Source organism: Oncorhynchus clarkii, chromosome 12, assembly GCF_045791955.1.
Source record: "Oncorhynchus clarkii lewisi isolate Uvic-CL-2024 chromosome 12, UVic_Ocla_1.0, whole genome shotgun sequence".
NCBI lineage: Eukaryota > Metazoa > Chordata > Actinopteri > Salmoniformes > Salmonidae > Oncorhynchus > Oncorhynchus clarkii.
In genome coordinates this window covers 58,352,036-58,373,044 of record NC_092158.1, presented here as the reverse complement: position 1 = coordinate 58,373,044, position 21,009 = coordinate 58,352,036, and the positions used below count along the sequence as shown (strand labels likewise).

Here is a 21,009-nt window from a genome sequence, read left to right as displayed (position 1 = left end):
AGATGCTAAACTACAGGACTGTTTTGCTATCACAGACTGGAACATGTTCCGGGATTCTTCCGATGGCATTGAGGAGTACACCAGATCAGTCACTGGCTTTATTAATAAGTGCGTCGAGGACGTCGTCCCCACAGTGACTGTAAGTACATACCCCAACCAGAAGCCATGGATTACAGGCAACATTCGCACTGAGCTAAAGGGTAGAGCTGCCGCTTTCAAGGTGCGTGACTCTAACCCGGATCTTACAAGAAATCCTGCTATGCCCTGCGACGTACCATCAAACAGGCAAAGCGTCAATACAGGGCTAAGATTGAATCATACTACACCGGCTCCAACGCTCGTCTTGTGGCAGGGCTTGCAAACTATTACAGACTACAAAGGGAAGCACAGCCGCGAGTTGCCCAGTGACAAGCCTACCAGACGAGCTAAATCACTTCTATGCTCGCTTCGAGGCAAGCAACACTGAGGCATGCATGAGAGAATCAGTTATTCCGGACGACTGTGTGATCACGCTCTCTGTAGCCGACGTGAGCAAGACCTTTAAACAGGTCCAACATACACAAAGCTGCGGGGCCAGACGGATTACCAGGACGTGTGCCCGGGCATGTGCCGACCAACTGCTGGCAGGTGTCTTCATTGACATTTTCAACATGTTCCTGATTGAGTCTGTAATACCAACATGTTTTAAGCAGATCACCATAGTCCCTATGCCCAAGAACACAAAGGCAACCGGCCTAAATGACTACAGACCCATAGCACTCACATCTGTAGCCATGAAGTGCTTTGAAAGGTTGGTAATGGCTCACAACACCATTATCCTAGAAACCCTAGACCCAAATCAATTTGCATACCACCCAAACATATCCACAGATGATGCACTCTATTGCACTCCACACTGCCCTCCCACCTGGACAAAAGGAACAGCTATGTGAGAATGCTGTTCATTGACTACAGCTCAGTGTTCAATACCATAGTGCCCTCAAAGCTCATCATTAAGCTAAGGATCCTGGGATTAAACACCTCCCTCTGCAACTGGATCCTGGACTTCCTGACGGGCCACCCCCAAGGGGGTGAGGGTAGGTAGCAACACAACTGTAACACTAATCCTCAACACTGGAGCTCCCCAGGGGTGCGTGCTCAGTCCCCTCCAGTACTCCCTGTTCACTCACGACTGCATGGCCAACACCCATCATTAAGTTTGCAGACGACACAACAGTAGTAGGCCTGATCACCGACAACAACAAGACAGCCTATAGGGTGGAGGTCAGAGACCTGGCCGGGTGGTGCCAGAATAACAACCTATCCCTCAATGTAACCAAGACTAAGGAGATGATTGTGGACTACAGGAAAAGGAGGACCGAGCACGCCCCCATTCTCATCGACGGGGCTGTAGTGGAGCAGGTTGAGAGCTTCAAGTTCCTTGGTGTCCACATCAACAACAAACTAGAATGGTCCAAACACACCAAGACAGCCGCGAAGAGGGCACGACAAAGCCTATTCCCCCTCAGGAAACTAAAAAGATTTGGCATGGGTCCTGAGATCCTCAAAAGGTTCTACAGCTGCAACATCGAAAGCATCACTGGTTGCATCACTGCCTGGTGCGGCAATTGCTCGGCCTCAAAGGGTAGTGCGTACGGCCCAGTACATCACTAGGGCTAAGCTGCCTGCCATCCAGGACCTCTACACCAGGTGGTGTCAGAGGAAGGCCCTAAATTGTTAAAAAGACCCCAGTCACCCCAGTCATAGACTGTACTCTCTACTACCGCATGGCAAGCGGTACCGGAGCGCCAAGTCTAGGACTTCTCAACAGTTTTTACAACCAAGCCATAATCAAATGGCTACCCGGAGTATTTGCATTGTGCCCCCACCCCCCCAAACCCCTCTTTTTACGCTGCTGCTACACTCGGTTTATCATATATGCATAGTCACTTTAACTATACATTCATGTACATACTACCTCAATTGGGCCGACCAACCAGTGCTCCCGCACATTGGCTAAATTGCTGTGTCCCACCCACCACCCGCCAATCCCTTTTACGCTACTGCTACTCTCTGTTCATCAAATATGCATAGTCACTTTAACCATATCTACATGTACATACTACCTCAATCAGCCTGACTTATTTCTTTACCTACCTATTGTTCACCTAATACTTTTTTTGCACTATTGGTTAGAGCCTGTAAGGTCTACACCTGTTGTATTCGGCGCACGTGACAAATAAACTTTGATTAGATTCTTTTCAATTTAAAACTTTTCAGCCAAAGCGAGCAGCAGAGCACTAGGCAGTGATTGAGTCAGATCAATAAAACAGGCTCTGTGAAACAGTGCCAAACCAATCCAACATCCATTCCTCTACTCATTATTTTCTGTGGGCCTGAGCTGTAACTGAGGCATCACGGCCTAGATGAGATGGACAGCTAATCAGATAACATGATTCATTGTGTTCACATGGAAAACCCAGAAGCGTGACCCAGCCAGTGGAAAGCCATTGATCGAGTGATGACCTCAGCTCACTACACCTTGTGCTGGATGGGTTGATGCTCAAAAGTAGAAATGTAATTTGGCATCAAGACAGGTGCTTTGAGTTTAGACCACCAAGGAAGGTCTGCTCTGACATCTATCCAGCCACAGGTCACACCAGACTAACACCAACACCAACCACCTACAGTGTCACTAAGACTGACAGACAACTGCCTGTGGAGTCAGAAAGTTGCAAAATGGAAGGGGGATGAATTAGATTGAGACAGCGAGATGAAGGACAGGATTTTTTTTTGAAACAAGATTATTCTTCAGAATATAAAACGGATTAATTATGTTTGATGAACACAGTGGGTGAGAAGGAGGGGTGTGCATGTGTGTTCTTGTGTGGTGGGGGGGCTCAGGAAACAGCACTGGGGGGCTTATAGTCACTCCTATCCCCTAGCCTCTCCCTCAGGCATTTCATCAAACAGCCTCATAGCCCCATCATGTTAAACACATCCCCTAAAACTACTCTTCAAAGCAGATCATAAAAACAGTGGCCAGCAGTGGCAAACAATAGCAATTTGACACCAATATTAAGTGCTCTGCAGATTTGAAATCTTTACCATGACCACATCACCCTGACTTATACAGTTCAAACCGTTACTGATACAATACAAAACACAAAGGCGTTAGGTCTAGCATCTGTGCCTGGCTGTGTGGGGAAAAAAATAACATACCAAACCCTCTAAAAGGATTCAGGATTGAGAAGGGAGACAAATTTGGCTACAGTGAGAGACTATGAATCATGAATAGTGCCCTACAGCAATGTGAAAAGCTTTTGAAGCAGGCAGGCAGGACACATTTAGCTGGCTAGGATATGGAGCTAGAACGTTCTATTGCGCAACAAAACACTTTCACATTGTAATTCTGTCATTGTGCATGCAATAAATGCAATAAATACACAAACTGATGATACACATATTGGAGCAAATAAATCGTCAAGATGTCATCAAAAAAATATTGAATGCATTAATTTCCCTGTATGCTTGGTCTACTCTACAGGGAATAAGGAAATGTACACTCCCCTACTTCAAATAAAATTGTATTTGTCACATAAGCCGAATACTGTAGACCTAACCGTGAAATGCTTACTTACAAGCCCTTAACCAACAATACAGTTCAAGAAAAAGAGTTAAGAAAATGTTTACTAAATAAACTAAATGGGGGAAAATAATCTGTAAAAAGTAACAAAATTACATAACAATAAAGAGGCTATACACAGGGGGTACCTGTACCGATTCAATGTGCTGGGATACAGGTTAGTCGAGGTAATTTGTACATGTAAGGAAGGGGTACAGTGATATGCATAGAAAATAAACAGTGAGTAGCAGCAGTGTAAAAATAAAAAGGGGAGGGGGGTCATTCGGAAAGTTTTCAGAACCCTTAACTTTTTCCACATTTTGTTACGTTACAGACTTATTCTAAAATTGATTAAATTGTTGTTTTTTCCCCTCAATCTACACACAAAGCAAAACAATGTATTTATTTTTTTCTTCAGATTTACAGTACCAGTCAAATGTTTTAAAACACCTACAATGTCAGTGAAGATACTTGCCAGTTGGTCTGAGCATGCTCTGAGTACATGTCCTGGTAATCTGCCTGGCCCTGCGACCTTGTGAAAAGGTCTGGCTCACATCGGCTACGGAGAGCGTAATCACACAGTTGTCCGGGAACAGCTGGTGCTCGCATGCATGCTTCAGTGTTGCTTGCCTCGAAGTGAGCATAAAAGGCATTTAGCTCATCTGAGCCTACCAGATGAGCTAAATGCCTTTTATGCTCACTTCGAGGCAAGCAACACTGAAGCATGCATGCGAGCACCAGCTGTTCCCGGACAACTGTGTGATTACGCTCTCCGTAGCCGATGTGAGCTGGGTTTCCCTTGTGGTCCGTAGTAGTTTGCAAGCCCTGCCACATCCTACGAGAGTCAGAGCCAGTGTAATAGGATTCAATCTTAGTCCTGTATTGATGCTTTGCTTGTTTGATGGTTCATCTGAAGGGCATAGCGGGATTTCTTATAAGTGTCCGGATTAGTGTCCCGCTCCTTGAAAGCTAGCAGCTCTAGCCTTTAGCTCGGTGCAGATGTTGCCTGTAATCCATGGCTTCTGGATGTACGTACGGACACTGTGGGGACGTCGTCGTCAATGCACTTGTTGTTGAAGACGGTGACTTGTAGTATACACCTCAATGCCATTGGATGAATCACGGAAAAGTCTGTATTAGCAAAACAGTCCTGTAGCGTAGCATTTTCGTCATCTGACCACTTCCATATTGAGCAAGTCACTGTTACTTCCTGCTCAAGTTTTTGCTTGTAAGCAGGAATCAGGGGGATAGAATTATGGTCAGATTTGCCAAATGGAGGGAAAGGGAGAGCTTTGTATACATCTCTGTGTGTGGAGTAAAGGTGGTCTAGAGTTTTTTTCCCCCTCTGGTTGCACATGTGACATGCTGGTAGAAATTAGGTCAAACGGATTTAAGTTTGCCTGCATTAAAGTCCCCGCCACTAGGAGTGCCGCTTCTGGATGAGCATTTTCTTGTTTGCTAATGGCCTTATACAGCCTGTTGAGTGCGGTCTTAGTGCCAGCATCGGTTTGTGGTGGTAAATAGATGGCAATGAATAATAGATGAGAACTCTTGGTAGATGGTGTGGTCTACAGCTTATCATGAGGTACTCTACCTTAGGCGAGCAATACCTTGTGACTTCTTTAATATTAGACATTGCGCACCAGAAAAAAAATCTTAGTCCAGTTCAAGTTGAGTAATCGATGTTACGATGTCCAGAAGCTCTTTTCAGGTCATAAGAGATGAGCAGCAGCAACTTTATGTACAAAATAAGTTACAATGGGAAGAAGAAAAAAAAAATAGCACAGTTGGTTAGGTGCCGGTAAAACAGCAGCCGATATACATATTTATTTGGACAGTGAAGCTAAAACTTATTATTTGGCTCTATACTCCAGCATTTGAATTGAGATCAAATGTTTAATTTGAGGCGACAGTACAGAATGTCACCTTTTATTTGAGGGCATTTTCTAATATATCTGTTTTGCCGTTTAGAAATGTAAGCATTCTATATCGAGTCCCATTACTGGAAGGTGGCATAAGTATTTGGAAAAAAATTCACATCTGTGTGTGCTAAAGTCGTTTACTATTTGATCCCATATTCCTAGCACGCAATGATGAGTGCTACATCAAGCTTGTGACTACAAACTTGTTGGATGCATTTGCAGTTTGTTTTGGACGTGTTTCAGATGTTGTGCTCAATAGAAATGAATGGTAAATAATGTATTATGTCATTTTGGAGTCCCTTTTATTCTAAATAAGAATATAATAGGTTTCTGATCACTTCTACAATAATGTGGATGCTACCATGATAACAGAAAATCATGAATAGAGGCCCTAAGATCATACCCCCCAAGACATTCTAACTTCTCACCATTACCAATAACACGGGAGGTTAGCCTTTGGGGGGAGGTATTTATACCTCTGTACCCTTCGCACGCATCATTATTATTCAAATAAGGTGACATTCTATACTGTTGCCTCATATGAAACATTTGATCAAAGCCCAGAGGTTTATTGGCGATCCAAAGGAACGTCGACAGCATCACATCACACAATAGACTCCTTCCTTTTCTACACACACCTCCTGAATAATAGGCTGCTGTAACAGCTGGGTGGGGGTTGGGGGCTATAATGTCACACGCCGCGCACTACACACAAGGCTGGAAATGGTAAAGGGGAATAAGGACACGCACTAGGTTGCCCACTCTGCACCACATGTAACCAGAAAATAAATAGTAATCTCTAAAAAACTGACAGAACCTCCCATCTTAACAGTACTTGGGGATCACCCCCCACTGGGCTGAAAGGTCCATCAGATAATTGCTAATGCATCATTTAAATGCTCCCTCCCTCTCAGCTCCTGTGGCCAGATGGCCATTCATCTACCACCACGTCGCGTGTGTGTCTGTGTGTGTGTGTGGTGCAGTATATTTGTTTTCTATTGAGACTTAATTGCTTTGTTTACGAGGATAAGCAACGGCAGAGAGGCCAGTGGCCAGCATCCAGTATCCTGAGAGAGCGCGACAGACATCCCCCATTGACAGATCATTTTTTAGCTCTGAAATACTCCGAAAATCCCAACACGAAAAACTGATTTTAAGACCAAAAAGAAAAAGCTAACCTGATGTACTTGTACAATGGGCTTTTAAATATGAATGTTCCTCCAAAAGCTGAGTAGTCTGGTTTCACTCCCTTTGCAGGAAGACGGAGTGCTTCTGTTCCTCTCAGCAGATATTTGGGAGGGAGGAGAGAGATGTCATAGTGGGGTCAAGCTGAGGCGGGAGGGGGATTGTCCTACGTGAGGTAGGACGGTCTGTTTTGATGAGCAGAATATGAAGCTAGCTTTCGTGTGTGGCAGTTGTGAGGACTGCCACACACGAAAGCTAGCTTCATATTCTGCTCATCAAAACAGACCGTCTCAGGGGAACTCACATGGAAGACGCTCTCTTCTGCTCTTCAAACTCTCCCTCCATCCCACTATCCATCCCTCTCGCCCTCCCTCCACCTATCTCTGCCCCATCCTTCCCTAAATAAATCACCAAGTGATTTGTGTTTGATCAAAATCATGTAATCTACCCATTAAATCTCTCCACATAAAATGCAATTGCCATCTAGTACACTACAGTTCAAAAAAAAAAAAACACCAACAGCAATTCAGTTCCATTTGAAAACAGGCTACTGATGCTTGGAAAGAGCCTAGTTATTTTCTCATGTTTTGTCAATTGCTGCTAACCCCAGAATCCAATCATAACCAGAATCCAAGCTCTTTCTACGCTAATAACCTATTACATATTCAGAAATGTTGGGACACAGAAAGGTGACACGCACAATACAAGAAAATACTTAGTGTGTCTAGACTGTGTATGAGTGTGCATAACAATCCTTGATGTCCCGAATGGCACAGCAGTCTAAGGTACTGCATCTCAATGCTAGAGGCGTCCCTACAGACCCTGGTTCAATCCTGGGTTGTATCACAACCAGCCGTAATCGGGAGTCCCATTGGGCGGTGCACAATTGGCACAGCGTCATCCGGGATAGGGGAGGGTTTGGCAAGGGTGTCATAGTAAAATAATAATTTGTTCTTAACTGACTTGCCAAGTTAAATAAAGGTTAAATATAAATAACGTACATGTGCCGCCGTTTTTAACACAACTGACTTTATCACCATGTCACTCACCCTACTAGTAACAGTCAACTTGCTGCGAGTAGAGGCCAATTGTGAGAGAGATCTTCTGGGTTCCAAACTTCCCCTTATTGACCTTCAATGGAAGTCTGCAGCAGTGTTAAATATGGGTTGAGGTCAACTCTCTTGCTAAGTATACATTTTTTGGGACGGTATGGCAGTATGAGTAAATAACAGAAAATTATGTCATAACTTTAGAAGCTTCTGATAGGGTAATTGACATCATTTGAGTCAATTGGAGGTGTACCTGTGGATGTATGTCAAGGCCTACCTTCAAACTCAGTGCCTCTTTGCTTGACATCATGGGAAAATCAAAAGAAATAAGCCAAGACCTCAGGAAAAAAAATTGTAGACCTCAAGTCTGGTTCATCCTTGGGAGCAATTTCCAAACACCTGAAGGTACCACGTTCACCTGTACAAACAATAGTATGCAAGTATAAACACCATGGGACCACGCAGCCATCATACCGCTCAGGAAGGAGACGTGTTCTGTCTCCTAGAGACGAACGTACTTTGGTGAAAAAAGTGCAGATCAATCCCAGAACAGCAGCAAAGGACCTCGTGAAGATGCTGGGGGAAACAGGTACAAAAGTATCTATATCCACAGTAAAACGAGTCATAAATATCGACATAACCTGAAAGGCCGCTCAGCAAGGAAGAAGCCTTAAAAAAGCCAGACTACGGTTTGCAACTGCACATGGGGACAAAGATCAAACTTTTTGGAGTAATGTCCTCTGGTCTGATGAAACAAAAATAGAACTGTTCGGCCATAATGACCATCGTTATGTTTGGAGAAAAAGGGGGATGCTAGCAAGCCGAAGAACACCATCCCAACCGTGAAGGACGGGGGTGGCAGCACCATGTTGTGGGGGTGCTTTGCTGCAGGAGGGACTGGTGCACTTCACAAAATAGATGGCATCATGAGGAAAGAAAATTATGTGGATATATTGAAGCAACATCTCAAGACATCAGTGAGGAAGTTAAAGCTTGGTCGCAAATGGGTCTTCCAAATGGACAATGACCCCAAGCATACTTCCAAAGTTGTGGCAAAATGGCTTAAAGACAACAAAGTCAAGGTATTGGCGTGGCCATCACAAAGCCTTGACCTCAATCCTATAAAACATTTGTGGGCAGAACTGAAAAAGCGTGTGAAAGCAAGGAGGCCTACAAACCTGGCCGACAAACTCAGTTACACCAGCTCTGTCAGGAGGAATGGGCCAAAATTCACCCAACCTACGTTTGACCCAAGTTAAACAATTTAAAGGCAATGCTACCAAATACTAATTGAGTGTATGTAAACTTCTGACCCACTGGGAACGTGATGAAAGAAATACAAGCTGAAATAAATCACTCTCTACTATTATTCTGACATTTCGCATTCTTAAAATAAAGTGATCTTTACTAGGATTAAATGTCAAGAATTGTGAAAAACTGAGTTGAAATGTATTTGGCTAAGGTATTTGTATACTTCCGACTTAAACTGTAAGTGATTTTAATAGGCTACCTCCATTCCAATGGTTTAATTCTCAAACAAACTAGTATAAAGCTAACAGTGAAGTCACAGACAGATAGGGTTACCCTGACACGTCACAGGGGCTATAAAGCTGAAGCATCCGTTTAGAACGTTTTCTCATCACCAACTATGGTAGTGAGAGGAAGTCTAGTCGAGGGTAGTGGTAGAGGATGGAACTGAGTGAAACTGGGCCGATATTCTGCAAATGTTTTCATCAATGAAACATCTGATCTCAAATGTTTCAGTTACCAAAGCTACAATAATCTGTTACGATCTGCACTACATTTTGGAGACTTGACACTTTGCCAAAGTTTTACATTTGTTGTTTAGCAGGACTGCAAGGTCAAATTGAGATTGTGCACACTTAAGGAGGCATTCCCTAACGGAAATATGCAAATCCATACTACAATGCGCCAATAGGATCTTACTAGGTCATGCTTGGCTTTGCCCACCTCCTTGCTTGTTCTGACCATAATGCTTCATTTTCTCCCACTGTAAACGATCTTGGGTTAGTTATAATTATCTTTGGTGAAGTAGTCCAAATCGTAGAAGTTATACTCTTTTTAAACACTGTATAAAAATACCTTAGACAGTACTGTAAAAATCCATACCGGTATGTGGATCCATACCATCATTCACAATATATTACCCAGCCCTGATCCTACAGCAAAACCTCTTCAGACCAAACTGGCAGTTCATTCATTGACAGACAACCTAAAACAGAGCTGCCTACGATAGCACTGACCTAGATAAAACAAAAAGAAAACCTACAGCTAACCTGAGTCATACTTGCAGTCAGACTGGCATTCAAGCAAGATTAGATCAGGACGTTCATTGACAACCTAAACATATAGGCTTAACTGACAACATTGTTTTGTAAGGTCCTATGCAGAGTTGCGAGAGAACTGGCCCATTTCAAACTGCAGGAAACCTGCGTCAGATTAGCAGTTCAATCTAATTGACAGACCATCCATGCATGCAACAGCCAATACTTTGCAGCAGTACCGCAAAACTCTAGGGGGTCCTACAGGTGCAGTGTATCTTTTCTGGAGGAATTTTAACTATTTTAGGGATTTAAAAAAGGTAGAGATGGGTTACAGGTACACCATCACAACATACTCTAGTCCAGGACTTACCTTGCGAAACCTTTCCACCTCGCAGCCATTGAGGTCCTCATAGAGTGAGTGATGCCTCTTGCCCAGCAATGCTGTGGGTGTCACAGTGGCACGGTCTAGATTTGCCTCGTCCATTAAGTCACCATTGGTAGAAGTAGTATACTGCTGCTCCTCTGTCGTAGTATCCCTCTCCCTGTTCTGTTGTCCTGGGGCCTCAGCCTCTCCACGACTTCTCCTTTCCATGTCTGTATCCACTGCAGATGCAGGCTGCTCCGGTTCAGGTTCCGGTGGCTGCTCAGTCCTGGTGCACAGGTCATACATCACTCTCTACTGTCACAAGCAGGCAGCGGCAGTGCATTGGCAGCAGAAATCAATAGGCCCAACAGGGGGGGCAAGGGCGACACAATCTTGTCATTCACTGCTGGGGGGTGGAGGTTATCATGGATCAGCCGCTACCAAGGATAATCGTTTTTTTTACCCTGACACCCTCCTGTCCCCTTCTTTCTCTTCCTCGATCTTCAGTAAGTTTACAAAAGGGGTGGGGGGGGGGGGGGGGGGGGGGGTGTAGTAACTTGGTCTGAGCTGAGTTTAAGTGTCCGACACCGACACGATAAGATCAGTAAGCCCAGTGATGTAATTACCAGGCTCATCAGTAACAGGACACAACCACCTCATAAGTTTGTTAATGTAGCTAGTCGGACCCCTAAGATGGCACTTTCACGGTGACAGAAATAGCACTAAGTGGTAGACTTCCTCGTTGTGTTCCTTTTATCAAATATTCCATACAACATATCCAAGAGAAAACCAGTTCAAGACAAAAATCCAGAGAGCTGCTCCTTTAAAATGTGAACTTTTAGGGGGGGCTGGAAAAATGCCCTCAATGACGTCTCCCACAAAAAAAACAGTCTTCAAATACTGCAGGATATTGTGTATTCACGACAAACACTTCTTACATCCATGCACAGACACCAAACAATGAAGCATTTGCAGTAGAAATTATGCAATGATCACGCATGTACTTCCCCGTGATCCTATTTGATTAGAACAGTGAAGCGTGCAGATTGATTCCGGGTCCTACTTGCTAGGTTGACTGAGGGAGGCTGCCTCCCCACTCCTCCGTACTCCACAGAGGGATGGATCGGTCATTGTTGCTCATCCACAAATGGGAACAGGAAAGGAAAGCCTAGTAAATTAGCAGTGCGTACGTCGCTTAGAAGATGAGCTTGACTCTGGCTCTCTGTGACGACAACACAGAAGAATTACTGCTGGTATAGTGTGTGTGAAGGCAAACAAGATCAGGTGAAAATGACTGGTTTAACTAACAGGTCCAACCTCCTCTCCAGTCCTCTCTCTCCTGCTCTGCTGGCTGAGATGCAAGTGGTCTCCAGCTGTGCCGGTCTCCTTGTTGACGCTGCTGCTAAAAACAACGAGGCTCAATGAACTGTCTAATTCCCGTTTCCCATTTAACAACATTAAGTTGAAGGAAGATGATGACCAAATGAAGGGGAAAATCAAACTGTGTGACTGTGTGCGTTTGTGTTCATGAGAGGAGGAGGGGGTGGGAAGAAAGGGATTCTATCCTCCTATCACATCAAGACAGCCTCTGGGAGGGGGCCAATCACAACTGCAGCTCGAGTTGGTTTCCACGGAGATGACGATGGAATGATGTTGCTTGCCTATTGATTGTCGAAGAGGAGGCACACACACTGCTACACAGGAAGGCTGGCTGAAGGCAGAGCGATGGCATACTGTGCACACACACACAAATACCAACATACACACAGTGTCACCGTCACACTCAGGTGTCTTGCGAATTAACTTGACATATGATCCTGCAGCTCAGCTGGCTGAGATTCATACCTATCGAAGCTGAGAGTCAGACCATTCAGCTACTCTACTAATTGCTTCTCAATCGTGCAAACAGAGGGAGAGAGAGTACTCCCAGGGAGATGAACACAACCCTAGGCAGACTCATAGCCAAGCATGAACTAACCATACAGTCAATAGTCCAGACAAATTGGGGTGAGCTGCTGAAGCGAAAACTCTGTCCTGGTTTATAGCAGGCAGCAACCTGCTGACTGACTTATGTACTGTAGTTGTAGCTAGACAGAGGGGAGAGTTGTAAATGCTGCAGTGGCCGTCCAATGAATATGAATCTCATTCCATGAGGAGGAAATGACTCCTTCCAGATTTGGATTTCTAACTGAATGATGGTGGAGCAATATCAGGTCTTTCCCCACATTGAGTTGCAGACCTTCCATGTTTAAATAGTACTCTGCAAGCAGCAGATGATCAGTTACCAGACCTACAACCTGGCCCAGAACGCTGTCACTCTCCCATCCCAAGCAACTTAAACAAGGAGACGTGACCGCAGATCAAATCACCCCATTAAGGATTGATTCCACTGGTTTACATAGCATGCCATAGGGTAGGCACGTTTAGAGCGCACGTAAAGAGATTATCTACCAGTAACATCTCGAAATAAGTCAACAACAAAAAACATGGGAATAGTGGTGTAGCCGACCAGCTTATAAACATAACATTGCTGTAGCCTCGTACAAAGTAGTTGTGAATTTAGGGTGCAATATTTGTCTTGTTTTTGAATTTAACTTATTAGTAATTCAATAATGTATGAGCTAATTGCTGCTTAATTCAACCCTCTCCTGGGTATCTACACTTTATTTTGAGGCAAGGCTGGGCATATATTCCAGCCACAGAAATTAGAATCTCCCTTAAAATAAGAGCCTTCCTTCCAAAGTGACTGATCATGTATTCATTCTGGTCTGTTCTATAATAACAGAAGCTATAATAGGGGAAATTCAGCACTGTAATAGATAGTGTATGCATCACTTTTAGCTGCTCTTGCTAGCTGGATCAGACAGATTGGAGCTTGGCTGGCTGGAGAATCCATGCATTTAGAGGTGTAGTAATAATACACAGCAGCATGGGTTTCCTGAGTGCTTTGGAGCAGGTTTTCATCAAGGGTCTCTCTGTACTTTGCTCTGTTAACTCTTTCCCTCAATCCTGACTAGTCCCCTATTCCCTGCCGCTTAAAAACTTCCCCACAGCATGATGCTGCCAACACGCTTCACCGTAGGGATGGTGCCAGGTTTACTCCAGACGAGTACAATCTTGGTTTCATCAGACCAGAGAATCTTGTTTCTCATGGTCAGAGTGCTTTAGGTGCCTTTTGGCAAACTTCAAGTGGGCTGTCATGTGTCTTTTACTGAGGAGTGACATCCATCTGTCCACTCTACTATAATGGCCTGATTGGTGGAAGGTTCTCCCATCTCCACAGAGGAACTCTGGAGCTCTGTCAGAGTGACCATTGGGTTCTCACTTCCATTTAAGAATGGAGGCCACTGTGTTCTTGGGGACCTTCAATGCTGCAGAAATGTTTTGGTACCCTTCCCCAGATCTGTGCCTTGACACAATCCTGTCTCGGAGCTCTACGGACAATTCCTTCGACCTCATGGCTTAGTTTTTGCTCTGTGACGCACTGTCAACTGAGACCTTATAGACAGGTATGTGCCTTTTTAAATCATGTCCAATCAATGGAGCCCATCTGTGGTAAATTCAAATCAAGGTGTAGAAACATCAAGGACAATCAACGAAAAAGGATGCACCTGAGCTCAATTATGAGACTCATAGCAAAGGGTCTAAATACTTATGAAAATAAAGGTATCCGTTTCTTATTTTTAATAAATCTGAAAAAAATTATCTAAAAACATGTTATCGCTTTGTCATTATGGGGTATTGTGTGGAGATTGATGAGGGAAAAAATGAATGTGGAAAATGTCAAGGGGTCTGTATACTTTCCGAATGCACTGTATGTCTTCATCACTGGAAAATATAAATGGTTGAGATTGATATAATTTAAAAGCCAAAGCTTACAAACAGGGTGTCAAACCAGACAGAGACAGACAGAGACAAACAGAGACAGACCAAAAGTTGAGTCACTTAGAAATGTCCTTGAAAGAAAATCACATATGTGTCCATAAAAATAACATCAAATTGATCAGAAATACAGTGTAGACATTATTAATGTTGTTAATGACTATTGTAGCTGGAAACAGCTGATTTTCTATGGAATATCTACATACAGTGGCTTGCGAAAGTATTCACCCCCTTGCAAATATTTCCTATTTTGTTGCCTTAAAACCTGGTTGCCCTAAAACCTACTTTTGGGGGTTTTGTATCATTTGATTTCGACAACATGACTACCACTTTGAAGATGCAAAATATTTGTTATTGTGAAAAAAAATAAAAAATAAATGTACTTAAGCGTGCATAACTATTCACCCCCTAAAGTCAATACTTTGTAGAGCCACCTTTTGCAGCAATTACAGCTGAAAGTCTCTTGGATTATGTCTCTATAAATTTGGCACATCTACCCACTGGGATGTTTGCCCATTCTTCAAGGCAAAACTTATCCAGCTCCTTCAAGTTGGATGGGTTCTGCTGGTGTACAGCAATATTTAAGTCATACCTCTGATTCTCAATTGGATTGAGGTCTGGGCTTTGACTAGGCCATTCCAAGACATTTAAATGTTTCCCCTTAAACCACTCATGTGTTGCTTTAGCAGTATGCTTAAGGTCATTGTCCTGCTGGAAGGTGAACCTCCGTCCCAGTCTCAAATCTCTGGAAGACTGAAACAGGTTTCCCTCAAGAACTTCCCTGTATTTAGCACCATCCATCATTCCTTCAATTCTGACCCGTTTCCCAGTCCCTGACGATGGTGTTCTCAGGGTGATGAGAGGTGTTGGGTTTGCGCCAGACATAGCGTTTTCCTTGATGGCCAAAAAGCTACATTTTGATCTAACCTGACCAGAGTACCTTCTTCCATATGTTTGGGGAGTCTCCCACATGCCTTTTGGCAAACACCAAATGTGTTGGCTTATTTTTTACTTTAAGAAATTGCTTTTTTTCTGGCCACTTTTCCATAAAGCCCAACTCTGTGGAGTGTACGGCTTAAAGTGGTCCTATGGACAGATACTCCAATCTCCGCTGTGGAGCTTTATAGATCGTTCAGGGTTATCTTTGGTCTCTTTGATGCCCCCCTTGATGCCCCTTAATGCCCTCCTTGCCTGGTCCGTGAGTTTTGGTGGGCGGCCCTCTCTTGGCAGGTTTGTTGTGGTGCCATATTCTTTCCATTATTTAATCATGGATTTCATGGTGCTCCGTGGGATATTCAAAGTTTCCAATATTTTTTTATAACCCAACCCTGATCTGTACTTCTCCACAACTTTGTCCCTGACCTATTTGGAGAGCTCCTTGGTCTTCAAAGTGCTGCTTGCTTGGTGGTGCCCCTTGCTTAGTGGTGTTGCAGACTCATATATAATGAGAACATGTGACACTTAAATATAGTCCACCTGTGTGCAATCTAAAAAATTGTGACTTCTGAAGGTAATTAGTAGCACCAGATCTTTTTTTAGGGGCTTCATAGCAAAGGGGGTGAATACATATGCACACACCGCTTTTCATATTTATTTATTTTTTAAATTTATGAAACAATTATTTTTTATTTTTTACTTCACCATTTGACTATTTTGTGTATGTCCATTACATGAAATCCAAATAAAAATCAATTTAAATACAGGTTGTAATGAAACAAAATAGGAAAATGCCAAGAGGGTGAATACTTTTGCAAGACACTGTAGGCGTACAGAGGCCCATTATGAGCAACCATCCCTCCTGTGTTCCAATGGAACGTTGTGTTAGCTAATCCAAGTTTATCATCATGTTAAAAAGGCTAATTGATCATTAGAAAACCCTTCGCAATTATGCTAGCACAGCTGAAAACTGTCGTGTGGATTAAAGAAGCAATTAAACTGGCCTTCTTTAGACTAGTTGGACTACATCCCAAGATGGCGTAGCAGTCGGACGTGTGTTTTGTCTTGTCCCGTGTAAAATAATGTGGTACGGATCTGCTATTTTTAAACTTAAGAACTGGAATCCCCCCCCATCAGAAGTTAGCCAGCTAACTACCTACTAACTAGTAGTCAGTTAGCCACTGCTAGCGGTCTTCACTGTTAACTCAGACACCAGCCAGCCTCAGCTCGGTCAATACCTCCCAGTCTGCACATATCAATCCAGAGCATATCGGACTGCTTTTTCTCTACCACATCTTCGGATTCCTACCGCAAGCTCTGGACCTTTACACCGGATCATCGCAGCTAGCTAGCTGCAATCCGAGTGGCTACTCCTGGCTGACGTCTCGGTCCTGAAGCAAGCACCAGTTAGCCTTGAACTGGCCTCGAGCTAGGCTCCCGGCTAACCGGAGAGATCCACCAGCTAATTATTGGGCTAAAATACCTCTTTTGCCAATTAGCCTGGACGTAGCCGAAGATCCATTTGCTGGCCACGGCCCACTAGCTTTCTGAACACCACGTCTCCAGCTCGCCTAGCGTAGTAGCGACTACCGAACGCCCCCAACTCACCGATTACTGCTCATTGGACCCTATTATCACTCAGCTACCCATGCCTCTCCCTAATGTCAATGTCAATTTGTCATTGTCGTTGTATTTTACTATAGAGCCCCCAGCCCAGCCCTAAATGCATTAGATAGCTTTTGTCGCATCATCCACACATGCGGATACCTCACCTGGCTTAACTGGTGCCTCCAGAGATGCAGCTGCTCTCATTGTCACTCAATGCCTACATTTACCTCCACTGTACTCACATCCTACCATACCCTTGTCTGTACATTATGCCCCGACTCTATTCTGCCATGCCCAGAAATCAGTTCCTTTTATTCTCTGTCCCCAACGCACTAGACGACCAGTTCTTATAGCCTTTAGCCATTCCCTTATCCTACTCCTCCTCTGTTCCTCTGGTGATGTAGAGGTTTACCCAGGCCCTGTTGCACCACACCTATTCCCAAGATGCTCTCATTTGTTGAGTTCTGTAACTGTAAAAGCCTTGGTTTCATGCATGTTAACTTCTTATGGCTGCAAGGGCAGTATTGAGTAGCTTGGGATGAAAGGTGCACATATTAAACTGCCTTCTCCTCAGTCATAGTTGCTAATATTTGCATATTATTATTCTAAAACTGTTTGAATTATGTCTGAGTATACCAGAACTCATATAGCAGGCAAAAACTTGAAATTCCACTTTGTTTTTTTTCTTTTCTAGAGGTAGCATATTTTCAACCAAGGTCTGTCTCATTGAAATTACAGTGAGATATGGATGAGTTTTCACTTCCTACGCCTTCCACTAGATGTCAGCAGTCAATAGAACTTTGTCTGATGACTAATGTGAAAGGGGGTCGATTGACACAGGAAATAGTCACCACAGCCATGAGTGGACCATGCTTTCACCAGGCGTGTTCACAGGGGAAGGACTTGCATTCCACCGCTCATCTGAAGTAATTCTAATTCTCCGGTTGGAACGTTTTTCAAGATATATGTAAACATTCTAAAGATTGATTCAGTACATCATTTGACATGTTTCTACTGACTGTTACGGAACCTTTGGACATTTCGTCAAGTTATAGTGGACGCGCTTTGTAACTTTGGAATTGTTTACCAAACGTGCTAACCAAAGTAGCTAATTGGACATAAATAACGGACATTTTTGAACAAATCAAGCATTTATTGTGGACCTGGGATTTCTAGGACTGCATTCTGATGAAGTTCAAAGGTAAGGAAACATTTATCATGTATTTTCTGGTTTCTGTTGACTCCAACATGGAGGCTAATTTGGCTACTGTTCTGAGCGCCGTCTCAGATTATTGCATGGGTTGCTTTTTCCGTAAACTTTTTTGAAATCTGACACAGCGGTTGCATTAAGGAGAGGTATATCTATAATTCCATGTGTATAACTTGTATTATCATCTACATTTATGATGAGTATTTCTGTTAAAACGATGTGGCTATGCAAAATCACTTGATGTTTTTGGAACTAGTGAATCTAATGTAAACTCAGTTTTTTTATATAAATATGAACTATCAAACAAAACATGCATGTATTGTGTAACATGAAGTCCTATGAGTGTCATCTGATGAAGATATTTCAAGGTTAGTGATTCATTTTCTTTATTTATGCTTTTTGTGAATGCTATATTTTGCTGGAAAATGGTTGTGCTTATTGTGGTTTGGTGGAGACCTAAGAGATAGTCTAACAAAACTCTGCAGACTATCCAAGTCTGGGCCCAAACAAGTCGAGCTTCTACTTTTAAAAATCAAACCTTTCCAGAAATAAGTCTCTCGCCACTTGTTATAGACCCCCTTCAGCCCCAGCTGTGCCCTGGACACCATATGTGAATTGATTGCCCCCCCATCGATCTTCAGAGTTCGTACTGTTTAGGTGACCTACACTGGGATATGCTTAACACCCTGGCCGTCCTACAATCTAAACTAGATGCCCTCAATCTCACACAAATGATCAAGGAACCTACCAGGTACAACCCTAAATATGTAACCATGGGCCATTGATAATCATAACCAACTTGCCCTCTAAAAACACCTCTGCAGTCTTCAACCAAGATCTCAGCGATCACTGCCTCATTGCCTGCGTCCGTAATGTGTCGCGGTCAAACGACCACCCCTCATCACTGTCAAACGCTCCCTAAAACACTTCATCGAGCAGGCCTTTCTAATCGACCTGGCCCGGGTATCCTGGAAGGATATTGACCTCATCCGGTCAGTAGAGGATGCCTGATTGCTCTTTAAAAGTGCTTTCCTCACCATTTTAAATAAGCATGCCCCATTCAGAAAATGTAGAACTAAGAACAGATATAGCCCTTGGTTCACCCCAGACTTCCCTGCCCTTGACCAGTACAAAAACATCCTGTGGCGTTCTGCATTAGCATCGAATAGCCCGCAATATGCAACTTTTTAGGAAAGTCAGAACCAATATACAGTCACTTAGCTTTCCTAAGGCTAGTTTTTTCAAACAGAAATTTGCATCCTGTAGCACTAATTCCTAAAAACTTCAGGACACTGTAAAGTCCATGGAGAATAAGAACACCTCCTCCCAGTTGCCCACTGCACTGAGGCTAGGAAACAGTCACCACCGATAAATCTACAATAATTTCAATAAGCCTTTTTCTACGGCTGGCCATGCTTTCCACCTGGCTACCCCTAACCCGGCCATCAGCATAAATCTGGATCCCTACAAATCAGCTGGGCTAGAGAATCTGGACCCTAAATTGTTGCAACCCTTATTACTAGCCTGTTCAACCTCTTTCATATCTCCCAAGATCTCCAAAGATTGGAAAGCTTTCGCGGTCACCCCCCTCTTCAAAGGGGGAAGACACACTAGACCCAAACTGCTATAGACCTATATCCATCCTGCCCTGCCTTTCTAAAAAAAAGCCAAGTTAACAAACAGATTACAGACCATTTTGAATCTCACCGTACCTTCTCCACTATGCAATCTGGTTTCAGAGCTGGTAATGGGTGCACCTCAGCCACACTCAAGGTCCTAAACGATATCATAACCGCCATCGATTAAAAGACAGTACTGTGCAGCTGTCTTCATCGACCTGGCCAAGGCTTTCGACTCTGTCAATCACCACATTCTTATTGGCAGACTCAATAACCTTGGTCTCTCAAATGACTGCCTCGCCTGGTTCACCAACTACTTCTCAGATAGAATTCAGTGTGTCAAATCGGAGGGCCTGTTGTCAGGACCTCTGGCAGTCTATGGGGGTGCCACAGGGTTCAATTCTCGGGCCGACTCTATTCTCTGTATGCATATACAGTGGGGAGAACAAGTACACTGCTCAAAAAAATAAAAGGGAACACTACACAATGTAACTACAAGTCAATCACACTTCTGTGAAATCAAACTGTCCACTTAGAAAGCAACACTGATTGACAATACATTTCACATGCTGTTGTGCAAATGGAATAGACAACAGGTGGAAATTATAGGCAATTAGCAAAACATCCCCAATAAAGGAGTGGTTCTGCAGGTGGTGACCAGACCACTTCTCAGTTCCTAAGCTTCCTGGCTGATGTTTTGGTCACTTTTGAATGCTGGCGGTGCTTTCACTCTAGTGGTAGCATGAGACGGAGTCTACAACCCACACAAGTGGCTCATGTAGTGCAGCTCATCCAGGATGGCACATCAATGCGAGCTGTGGCAAGGAGGTTTGCTGTGTCTGTCAGCGTAGTGTCCAGAGCATGGAGGCGCTACCAGGAGACAGGCCAGTACATCAGGAGACGTGGAGGAGGCCGTAGGAGGGAAACAACCCAGCAGCAGGACCCCTACCTCCGCTTTCTGCAAGGAGGAGCACTGCCAGAGCCCTGCAAAATGACATCCAGCAGGCCACAAATGTGCATACGGACTACATGAGGGTGGTAGGAGGGCCCGACATCCACAGGTAGGGGTTGTGCTTACCACCCAACACCGTGCAGGACGTTTGGCATTTGCCAGAGAACACCAAGATTGGCAAATTCGCCACTGGCACTTTGTGCTCTTCACAGGTGAAAGCAGGTTCACACTGATCACGTGACAGGTTGGAGACGCCGTGGAGAACGTTCTGCTGCCTGCAACATCCTCCAGCATGACCGGTTTGGCGGTGGGTCAGTCATGGTGTGGGGTGGCATTTCTTTGGGGGGCCGCACAGCCCTCCATGTGCTCGCCAGAGGTAGCCTGACTGCCATT

The 21,009-nt window shown here is 44.0% G+C and overlaps 1 protein-coding gene across 8 annotated transcripts in view; it reads right to left on the bottom strand.

Moving 5' to 3' along the window:
* Positions 1–21,009, bottom strand: part of LOC139420867 (peripheral-type benzodiazepine receptor-associated protein 1-like) — a 165,225-nt gene that overhangs the window by 132,061 nt on the left and 12,155 nt on the right. Inside the window, exon 1 of one of the 8 annotated variants that reach the window (XM_071171239.1) lies at positions 10,416–10,621. The exons of the other annotated variants lie outside the window; for them this stretch is intronic. Coding sequence (XP_071027340.1) covers positions 10,416–10,529 — 114 coding nt within the window. The 5' untranslated portion in view covers positions 10,530–10,621. Of the gene's footprint in view, positions 1–10,415; positions 10,622–21,009 lie in introns of those variants that run through there. 8 annotated transcript variants of the gene reach the window in all.